This window comes from Limulus polyphemus, unplaced genomic scaffold (genome assembly GCF_000517525.1).
Source record: "Limulus polyphemus unplaced genomic scaffold, Limulus_polyphemus-2.1.2 Scaffold4034, whole genome shotgun sequence".
NCBI lineage: Eukaryota > Metazoa > Arthropoda > Merostomata > Xiphosura > Limulidae > Limulus > Limulus polyphemus.
The window spans coordinates 819-13,069 of record NW_013669644.1 but is presented as its reverse complement, the minus strand read 5'-3'; the positions used below and the strand labels follow the sequence as shown (position 1 = coordinate 13,069).

General features: G+C 35.3%; 1 protein-coding gene across 1 annotated transcript in view; it reads right to left on the bottom strand.

Moving 5' to 3' along the window:
• LOC106470487 (vinculin-like) overlaps positions 1-11,887 on the bottom strand; it is a 100,847-nt gene extending 88,960 nt beyond the window's left edge. The window contains exon 1 of the mRNA XM_013931047.2: positions 11,709-11,887. Coding sequence (XP_013786501.1) covers positions 11,709-11,765 — 57 coding nt within the window. The 5' untranslated portion in view covers positions 11,766-11,887. The remainder of the gene's footprint in view (positions 1-11,708) is intronic.
• Between the last annotated feature and the right edge of the window lie 364 nt (positions 11,888-12,251).

Here is a 12,251-nt window from a genome sequence, read left to right as displayed (position 1 = left end):
CGGGGTTACCTGTTGTATATCGAAATATACTCCACATCACTTCTCACCAGATTTGGCATCTATCAATGTCATTGTCTGCTCATCTGAACTGTTCTCTGAGGGATATTTTTTGGGCCAGAATGTGGATTTGTCCCAACATTTTCCTATCTCATTACTTTCATGATCTGGCAGTTTTCTCTTCTGTGTTTACTACCTCTGCTAGATTTAAACAGTTTTTTTTTTCTTCTAGGGTCAATCTTTATTTCCTTTGGATCCCACTCAGTGGCAAGTGTTGCCCAGTCATGTGTGCTTGTATTTTTTTTTTCAATTCAGCATTAGCAACCTTTATATTGGTTCATGGTTGCAACAAGTTTCGTGGGGATGAGGTGTTCCATAAGACCTTCTAGACGCAATTATGGATGGTAGTATTATCTCGCAATACAAATCCAATGGAACACTACTCATGAACTATTACGAGTAAAGCTAAAGGGAATTTTGCCAGACCCTGCTGATCTTGGAGCTGAATCAGTCAAGATTGGTTTGCTTTTAAAACTTGGGGAATGTGGTTCATCTGTTGCACTGTCTCTGGAGACCTGTTCCTTAGGGCTCCCCACCACACCCAGTTTCCAGTCGCTGGGGTGATGGACAGAGGATTTTCCTTTGGAGCGTTGAGTTTTCTCCACTCTCAAAGAAGAGGGTGAAGTTGGGGACCCTCCTATCTGGGTCCCTGGAAGTTTTCCCAGATGTCGGTAGTAGCAGGACAAACCTATGTGGGCGTACTTGTAAAACCAGTCCAGATTTGATGCTTAGCTATCCTGTGGAGATGTGCTTGAACCCACTTATGAACACTGTTAGGTCTTAGGTTATTCATGAAGGGGGTCCACTATCTCCTCGTAAATCTAATTGCAATGTGAACCCATCAAAGGCCCTTGGTGGAACAGTCCTCTCAATAATTCCATGGGTAAGTGGAATTCTTCTTACCCACTTGTTTGTGGAGTGAAAATGACTGTTCGTAAATCCAGACCGGATGAGTTTTGGACCTTGAGTGGAGTATGGCATATATGATCTCATAAGTTCAAGCCTGGGATGTTGCCTTTTGGACGTCTTCAGGTTGATCAGAAGGATTGTCTACTTTGGTGTTACTTTGTTTCATAAATCTGGGTTGTTTGAAACACATCATTCCGTGGCTGCTGGTATGGATCCTATCACAAAGATATGTATATATTTGCAGTCCAACTGCCTTGCCACCAACGGGGGATATTGGTACCATGACCCCTTAAAATCAGCCCAGAGTCATGGAACCTTGGCTATATGGTTGGGGCTGGCCCATCATACTTACTTGTGTAATATTCCACTCTTTTACTTTTCTGTAGGTCTGGGTGTAGAGTATACCTATTCTGAATGTAGTGCGGTTTACTCCACTTGGGTACCACTTCTCGTGGTACACCTGAGTTTTATGCAGATGATTTCTGTGTGAACTATGCCCTCATCAGCCCCTCCACCTTCTCAATGTATAATTCTAGCTATAAGTGGCAGCAGATATATGTATGTTTGGAAGTTATCATTTTCCTAATTCTAAAATGTATTTCGAAACATACTTACCGCTGCTGACACTCTTCCTCCCTTCCTCCCAACTAAGAGCCAGTGTTAATGACCGTTTCAAAAAAGTGATTATATTGTCTGCATACAGTGCTTATATACAGTACCTGCATAGAGGGTGTGTGAGAGCCAGTGTAAAGTTTTGCAAATTAGATATTGCCGAGGGCAGTCGAGTGGGGTATATATAGACAGGAGCAAGCAAACACAATGTTAGATGGCAAAGATGAAGATCAAAAAATAGCTATTAGTGTCAGCAAAGGTATGTATGGTTTGGAAGTATTAGATAGTGATGCCTTGTAGCCAGCGATGGTCGACAGTAATACACATTCATCAAATAGCCATGTAAAAATTCAGAAAAATGAAGAACAGAAGTACAGGAAAGGGAGAGAGAATGGTGAAATGACCAACTGCGGAAAATATGCCACTGTCTTTGATAAACAACAAACAGAATGAGAAAGAGAGATTGTTACATGTGAAGAAAGTCTGGAATATTTTGCAAAGAACCATACAAAACCCACTTATAAAGTGGAAGTGATGACACTGCCATACGTGAGAGACAAGTGTACATATTGAAATTTTGAATGGTCTGAAACCGAGCTAAATGATAATTTAAATTTAGTTGTTAAATTGTACTTTGGATTTAGTAGTTAAATAAATGCAAAAATATATCCAATTTATGTTATTTGGCAACAAGTTTGATACAAATAGTTTTCTTTTTTAAATGAAATATATTTTAATATACAACCAATGACACAATTTACAATAACAATTATTTCAAATAGTTATTACAAATGATGATTTGTATACAGAAGTTTTACAAACTTACAAGCATTATAAAGTTTTCTTTTTTAGTCTGGAACTTCTTTGATATCTTATCGAGGGTTCACGATGAGCGAGTTAATTACAAGTTGATGTAGGTACAATTCACTTAACAGGGAGCTAGCTAGCTCTATAGAATTCACTGTTATATGCCGATTACAGGTTGAGTTTCCACTAATGATGTAATGTTTTTGTACAAGTATTAATGTCCAATGTGAATCCACTGAAGTTAAATGGTTTGTAATGTTCGAAATTTATAAATATTCCTGGTCAAATATCTGAAGTTTTCCAAATAATAATCACAGTTATAGCTTCTGAAGTTTATAGCACACCAACTGTAGCAAACCAATACTAGATAGTATTTTTTTGGTGCATCACATTGGTTATATTTATAGCCATGTGGAGAGTTTCTCCAAATTTCAGTTTTATATAACAATAATGATGCTAACACTAGCATTTACATACACACATGTATTGTTGATGCTTACACTCAAGAATCTTCTACAACTTTAGAGAATAGGCAGAAGTTTCGTAATACATATTTAACAGTATAAGCTATGCATATTTCTAAATATGATCTTAATCTAAACAAACATCAATATTAAAATAAATATATAATTATAAATCCATCATCACTCAGGAATGAGGTTGAATAAGTAATTAAGTAATGATCATGATAGAGTAGAGGAGAAATTTCAACTTAGGAAACCATAACTGAGCCAACCAATATGGAGCTAGCAAGAAAACTCAACAAAGAATGTCCTTAATGAGGGAATGAACAAGAGGGAAAAGACAAATAGGAAAGCACAGAGAAGCAGGTTGAACCAGTCTTGAAAGCATCCACAGCAAAAATTGATGACTGAGAAACTGTGGACCAGAAAAAGTGGAGTCTGGTATGGAAATCAGAGGCAGATGCATCTATAAGAGGTGTGCCCAGATGAGAGTATACCCACTTGAACATCAGAGGATCAAAAAGACCACTCCATAGGTAATATTCTGTCAGGCCTCAAGAATTGATCAGTGACACAATTCATACTGGTAAAGAATGAGCCCAGAAAAGAAGGTCGAGAAAGAGAGAGAACCACCAACTGTTGAGATAGTAACATGGTAAATCAAAAGAGGTCAAGAAACCAACTGAGACTTAAAATATCTATGACAGGATGCCAATCCTCTGACTTCTTGGGACCAACAAAAAGATGGGAATAAAATCATAGAGACAGATGATAAACCCACTCAATAGTGTTTTCAGCCATGAGGTTCAACACAGCCATGGAGACGTTGATTTGAAAAAATAGATCCATTGGAAGAGGGAAAGTAACAGGAACAGGAGACAGTGCATGAGGAGAGGATAAAAACAAAGAGTAAGGCTCTCTGAAAGAACTCCCAATACCCAACAATTAGCCACAAATGGAGGGCAAAAGTCTGCAAACTGAACAAAATGGGCCCTACTGTCCCCGAGGACAGTCACCACCAAGATTGACTATACTGAAGTCTATGAGTGGTAGAAAGACAGATGGAAACAGAGGAATGGGAAGTAGGGACTGGGAAAGAAGAGAAAGCAGGAGGACAGGACAGAAAAATGTAAAGAAAAACACAGGAGAGATGGGAAATACGTTAGGATAAGGAAGAACCTTAGCACTTGGCCCCAATTTGTGACTCCAGAGAAATAAGCACTGCAGTAAAATCACACTGGCAGAGAAAAGAAGACAGAAAAAGGTATCATATCACTTAAGTAAGAAAGGTATTTAACCCCAAAAAATTCTAGAAACAGGTCAACCAAATAAGAAGTCATTAGACCAAGATGATAACCATGCCACTGCAGAGAAGATGAGTGAATGAATATCTGCTGATAACTTATTAGAGTAATGGTGGACTACCAGGAAATGAAGGTGAATGGAAGAAAAATAACATAAATGGGTAACGAGTGTAATGTGAACAGGTGAAAAATTAAGCCTAAGAAAGTTGAACAAAAGACAGAGGATCTAACACCCAAGACTGAAGAAAAGAATCTAGAGTTTAGGAATCTAAGAAAGTTAATATAGCTTGATGTGAAGCTCAGACATATGAGGTAACATGCACCAAAGTTGGAGCAAAAGTAATCAAATATGGACAAGCATATCTGGAGGGGGCATAAAAACATAAAAGGAAAAGGCTGGGAATAAATTTCAAAGTGAAGGAGAGAAACACATCTGAGAAACTCTGTCCCAAAATTAAGAAAAAGGCTTAGGGAATCCAAACAGCATGGATATAATATAAGGCAAAGGTATGTGTTAGGAAAAACCATCAAAATCCCTTGTGTCACTAACAGGAAGCACAGGTATTTCAGGTTCAAAAGATTCAGACTGCATGAGAGGCTACACCACCCACAACACAAAAGCCATCACTTCCCCAACAGACAAAGACAAAGCTAATGCCATTTTAGTTTAGTCCAGTATGAACAGTCTTGTTGTCCTACACCACAACAAAGTGGAAGTTACTGACTCTTTTGAACTATAAATCTGGAAATTAAAGGCCACAAAATCTGTAGGAGCAGAAAACATTGAAAAATGAAAATCCAACAATAACTATTTCCACAACAATTAATGTCTTTGGAGGTACTTCCACAAAGAAAAATGCCTATATCTAAACAGTTCATGAGCACAAAAAAAGACATCTGTATACACGAGTGTCAAATTGAGAAATGAAGATTAAACTAGCAGCATAGAGGGATCCAGCTGTACTAGGAGGGTGTGTTGCACTCTTATTGGTGGATGGTTGTCATATGCTCATTTGCATGCAACAGTGCAGCAATATCATATGGATATGAGTGATCTTAGGTGTGAGTTTCAGGGCTAGTGACGAATGAAAATTGTGCATATAGAAAGCAGCACTAAGTCAGGAAAGCTATTGTATGAGCAAAGATAAATTATTGTATCAGAACTTTACTTAACTTTTCCTAAGCTAACTGATTTCTTCAAAGTATTTGTCATTAAATTCTATTCATGTTGAGGAAGTTTTTTTAAGATAAATTGTGAAACTTTTTGAAAACAAAGCTACTGGCTCTGATGAAATTTATTCTAAAGCAATGAAAAAGCTTAAAAAACATTTATTGGGGGCATACATTGTTGTTTTTTAAGTTTATCAATACCAGAAAAATTCCTGCAAATGTGATCTATATCATTATCAAGAATAGAAGATTTTCAAAATGAAAAGCATTCATGGATATTAATTTTAACTTTTGTTATAAGCTAGGCAATGGAACTTAAACTTACAGAGTGAAATAAATTTAGAATAACACTTGGAATGGTGACATTAAATTATTGATTCTTGAAAGAACGTTTCCTTATTTTACCAATCTGTTGAAATGTTTCTTTCATAGCATTTACACAGTTTTGGGGTGAAAGCATCGTACTTGATTTTGTGTAATTTATTTTCAAAAAGCCTTTAATACAATGAAAGGTCTAATTAATAAGTTAGATGCATATTGGATTGATGGAAAAGGTGTGGCATTCAGCTTCAATGATGTCCAATAGCTAATTTACTTTACTGAGCTATTGACATGTGAAAGAAGTTGAATACGTGTTGCATCTTACAGGCATGTACCATAGCCATACCCTGTTATCAGGCTTGAATTTTTGTTCTACTACTATTTTCCATAACATCTGTTTTAACATACAAATTCATGTGTATCAACTACTGCAAAATGCAGCCACTTCATATATTCCTGCACTGAGTGGTTGGGGTGGGGGTTGTCATATATAAGATCAACTGTGAACTATACTTCTTGTCCAAACATCAAAAAGATTCACAAAACAACCATTTGATTATGGCTCAGTTACAACATTATGACATACAATAGGTGATTATTTCATCCAGTACTTTCTGGTTCACAAACTTGTACAGCATTTTCTTGTTAATCTGTTAATTCAGACAAACCATCAGATTGAGGATGATATGGTGAAGTGTTCATCTTTACACCTGGCACTCAACATACTTCTGCAAACAACTGGTTCAGCATTTCCATTAAGTGATAAATACCAGTCAGAGGAGACTGTTTCAAAGGATACTTGAGTGGCAGAGATGAAAGCTGCCAGTCACTCTAACTGAATGCAAAATCTCTCTAAGGGGCAGCTATTTCAGCAAATGCATATTTAAAAATTCTCAGTCTTCATTTTTCTGGGTTACATGATGTATCCGAGCATCAATTTCTTTAATTCGGAATCTTGTAATATTAAAAATAGACTACTGCAATTTCCATCCAATTACAAACACAAACTATATAATTAGAAGCAAGAATCAAAAATTCTTGATTTACTGTGATATAAATAAATTTGTCAAACCCACCACAGAAACCCCTCCCCTCTACCTATCTATGGTTTTTGAGATAATTTGCTAATCAGCTTTACATGGCTAATGAACATGTCTATGACCAATAAAAAGAACATATTCTCCTCTACATAAATCTTACAACTCATTATTTAGTTTCTTCATGTTGTAAACTGTTAGTCCAAGGAATTAATCTATTTATTGCTTAATTAGAAAGTCAGTTAAATTACAGTAGTTTTGGGGTATTATATTGTAGTTACTGATATATTTTGTGTGTTCCAAAATCCATATATGAAAGCTACATTAACCTTCTTTCTTTTTTTGGACACCAAAATCTGCAAGACTCGAGGAAAGAATTTTGGAAGAATGTCTAAAATATTTACTTGAGTGCAAAATAGCTAGAGAATCCAGCAAATACAGCAAACCATTGTTTGTGTGAATATATTTTAACTAAAGTGCTTAAAATACAAAAATTAGAAACTTCCCAGGTTAGCCTAACAAAATTCAGTGAAATATCTAAACTTTCATGAGCTAAAGAACCCTCTGAAACATTATACTCAGCAGTCATGCAGTGTTTACATTAGCTGTACATGAAACAACTAATGGGTTTCCTCTGTGATTTATTACTTTTGATGTGAGGATTACTGCTCTAGTGAGTATAAAGTACAGTAATTAAAACATTAAATGAAAAGGAGACAGATGTGAAAAAATTTGTGATATTTATTTAAAAAGTTATAGAGGTTAGGCAAAAGATATATGAAAATTGTAAATGAAAAAAACATTTTTATTCTTAGCATGATAATTGCCTTACTCAAACTGATTCAGTAAAAGCTTTGCAAATTCACAGACTGTAAAATGAAAGGCATTTTCATTGGTAGCATGAAAATCACTTTACGCAAACTCAGTAAAAGCTTTAGAAATTAACAGACAAATATTTAGTACAAATACTTCACTAGAAATCAGATTTTTTGTGCCCATCAGACTTGTAATGTTTAATAAAAGTTTGACAAATTCTGTGAAAACACACATAGTAAATTCAGAAATATGATAAACACTAATATGTAAACTGTATGTAGTATGTACAACATAACATATATGAGGTCAATCAGTTTGACTGAGACTGTGAACAGAAGGTTAATTAAAAAATACCACTGCTCTTCACAAAGCTCTTGTAGGTCATTAGTGTTGTCCATCCATAAGCAGTGTTGTCACTACTCAAATGGTCATCATTACTGCTTCTGCAATGCCTTTGCACAGTGTCCAGGATCTTGGTGTTAAATGAATGGACATGCTCTCACCAACTAGTATGATAATTTGTTGTATTGTGCTTCTGAATTGGATAATATTGCACAACAAAATTATACTCTTGCTGTGCTGTTATTCATCAGTTATTTCAATAATAAATGATTCCTTAATTAGTGAACTCCCAACCATTATGTAGTTGTTGTAATGTCTGACAAATACTGCAAGCTGATAGTTTTATTATATAGTGTCAATGTTCAGAAACTGTTGACATACTGTATGACTTGCATATGCATTTACAAACACTATGCCAGTATTGGTTATAATTGGTTATAATGTTTAACATATTTAATTTCATCATTTGAAATTTTAATTTCCTTTATTATTATTACAGAGATTGTTTTGTATTGTTAACTTAATATGTATCTAATACTAACTTAAATCTTCTAAGCTAGATGAACCTCATGATATTAAATGGTTTACAGCCAAAAATATTGTTAACAGCTTGGATACCCAACAGATGAAACAATGTATTCTAATCTTCACAAGTAAGAACATAAGTATTCTTAATTAGCTAAACTCATTACGAGGTTGATTTTTAGTTTCACTCTAGAGATGCAGCTTATTCTGAATGGAAGTCCATATTAATCCTGTATATGTAGCAATAGCTCTCAAATCCTTCTATCACTGGAATCAGGGATGAATAGACAATGTTGGCAAGGATAAGCCAATACCATTGCTTCTTCCAAAGCACATTTTGAGAATTAGAATACTTAATCACATTTATTCATCTGCCAAAAACAAGTATTCAACTTAGTAGAGCTAGACAATTAACTCGAGTGTTCAATACAATTAATTACCTATGATCACCAATTATGTCATTTAGTGTCTCATAATTGACTAATCAAATTCATGTCACCAAAACAATCAACTAACAGAAATAAGTTTTACTGATTATTCTGTCTTTCCAAGTAATCAAAATATTGCCATCAGGATTTACCATTATTATTTTCAATTAATTCATGACTGTTCAGCTAACTTGATTAGTGTCACAACTAACACAAACAATCAAGTAAAATTAATTTTTCTTATTATTTCTATTTTTGATTATTCCAACTATCCAAGTCTCAAACAAAAAGAAAATATTTTATTGAATGTAACTGATTAATGAGTCTGACAAGTAATCAGTTATCAAATTCCACTAATCACCCAGTTCTACATCTTATCCAAAGCAGACAGTGAAGCAGCTAACTTCAAAATACTGGACATAAACCATCAATAGTGAGATAAAAAAAAAACTGTGGTCTCCTCATTTAGTATCATGCTGGGGTCATTTGCCCAGTGAAACCTTCATAATCATAAGGTCAATGAAAATTCCACAAGTGTTCCATTAATGCACGCTCCTCTGGTTTCATTTTGAAATCCGAAGTTCTGATACAATGAAACACCACTCTTAGGTTATCATAAATGGCTTTAAACCTATGATCTAAAATTAAAGCATCATCCATATAGAGGAGATATCTTTCCCACTGCAGTCTTGATAGTAGTAGGTGCACTGCACAGATAGAATGGCAATTTTGGGACTATTTTAATTGTCCACTTTGATTTACCAGTAGCTGGAAGCCAGCTCTAGCATAATGACAATGGGCAGTTTTTGCAACATCCAGACATTTGCCTATTCAGGAAAAAGGAAAGTCACTGAAATGTGTTGACACCTCTACTTGTCTAAAGTTCACACAGAACCTTCAAATTTCCTCCTCCTTCCTTAGAGTAACTACTGGAGATGACCATGCACTCTCTGAAGATTTATTATTCCACACTTCTAGATATGCTTGATTTTTGTATTGACAACATCTTTGATGCTCCAAGGAGAACAGAGAGGCAATTCTTTTATCATACACTTGTGCCTATAACATATGTTACTGTTGCCTTAAATAACTAGCCACCTAGCCCTACAAATTCCATGAGTAATTCACTAAGTTCCTGTCTGCACTGAGTTCAGATTGCTTTCTCAATTCTTTAAGTTACCTCAATTACCCAGAAAACTATGGCTGGTCTATATTACTTTGTCTCCAATGTTATCTATTGGACTACAGCTTCATAGGTTCCACTGCCATAACTAAGTCACCCATGCAGGAGTAGGCTAAAGAAGACACTTAAGAATGGGAGCAGCAGTGCCTCACATACAGCAAAGTTGGGTAAGGGTCAAGTTGCTCCAGTGTCCACTATTAACCATAAATCATCATAGGCATATCCCACGTAATGCCAAATCTATGATTCTTTAAACCAAATACTATACCTTTAGTTGTTGCAATCATTTCTTGCCATTGATTCAACAACTTTCGATGAGGCACTGGCTGGAACAGAACCTTTCCATATGCTGTTCCTACCTCAAAACAAGATATAGACAATCTTGCACCTATTGATCTACTAAGTCACAGTTAAAACAGGGCTCCATCCCTTCCACTCTAGGTATCTTCTTGAGCCTACCCCTGCTGCATAGGTAGTTCAGCCCTGACAACTGAACCTATGAAGCAATAGCCTCATAGGAAACCATGAAGGCTACATCATAATGCTTTCCAAAACATGTGATTGTGAAGATGTCAGTCAATGCTTTGGTCAAGACTTAAGAGCCATCATAGACCTTTGAGGTGGCATCAGTGCTGAATCAGCCAATTCTGTTGGTTTTTCTTCTGCTTCAGCATCTGGTTCAACGTGACTACCTTGGTTCTATTAACATGATTTTGAATTTAAGACAAAAATATTATTGTAACTTTATTTAAGGTTATGTTATGATAAGAGCTTATACAGAGTACTTCTGCACTGTTTCAATTCCTTTACTACAAAAGGATATTAACATGTTCGAAAGATTCTACTGACAGGCTAATAACAGTTATTTGTTCCTGAACAACTATCCTTGACAAAAAAAAAAAGTAAATATAAATTCAGCCTTTGTTTTTCAGGAATATATTGATTCCTTTTAAACTTACGTAAGATGCCAAACTCCACTACTACTGATCACAAACAATATACAAACCTGCCTTAACTGGAGCCCAGCCTGTCTTTTCCAAAACTTGTGTTCTCTCACCCTATTCCTACTGTCATCAGAATTCAGCAAATAGAAATCAAAGGTCACTACATCATATGATATACCAGTATATGTACAGTTCTGCACATTTCTCAGAATTTTCAGTGCTACTGTGGATACTAAATAATTAAAATGCAAATTTAAAATTTATTTGTTTGTTGATAAGCTCAAAGCTGCACAGTGCCTACCACAGGTATTAAAACCTGATTTTTAGCATTATAAACATAAGTCCACAAACTTACTGCTGAGCTACTGGGAGACATTTAAAATTTATTCCCTTTTAATGTTACATCAGTTAAACTTTTGACAGCAACAATCAATAATCATGTCTAGCATCACCACAACTACAGTACTAGTACTAATAGTAATAACATTAACAGGTGGTAATTCGAAACGGTACGCGCTACTGTTGTTACTAAGATCAATTTCTTCTGTTCTTCTAGTTGTCTTAAGTCCTACATATATACAGGTTGTATGCTATAGACACCAGTAACCTGAAATGCTGAATAAATATCACTTTATCTTAGTTACCTTACGTCCTACATATACATAACTTGTATGCTATAGAAACAATTAACCTGAATAGCTGCTTCTGCGTTCTATACACGCTTTAGTTGTGGAAAAAATTAGACCTCCGGCATAAGTATAAGCTATAGTATAAGTATAACCAACATACCTGCTGGGCAACAGGCTCCAAAATACTTTCGATTGTCTTGGTATGGAAAACCGGCATTTTTGGTTATTGTAGTAAATATATATTTTTTGCGTGGCAAAATAACTTTAATAAACTACTTATTTCAATATTTTATTTTAAATGATAGTGTTTTATTCAAATCCCAGATTCCGTGTTCTACAAATTACAATTCAATAGCTGGGTTTGGCCAGATGCGATGATCATCACAGAGTCAACACTGCCCTCTTTGGGTAAAATGTTACATATAAATAAAACAGGCAGACTACATTCTTCAAATAAAAATCATTATTAAATGTTCTTTAGACTTAACTATAACAATCCTTGTCTTCAAAATATTTATCAAGATTTCCGTTAAACTCCCTTCAATTAATTTCACGTACGACATTTGAAGTCAACCCGTTCCAAAGGCTACCCACCCTGTTAGAAAAATAAGGCTACCTTAGCTAAAGATAACTCCTATCCTTCCGAAATTTATAAATTTGTCTCCCAGTCTTTCAATTTTCGTCATTAAAGACGAAAAAGATG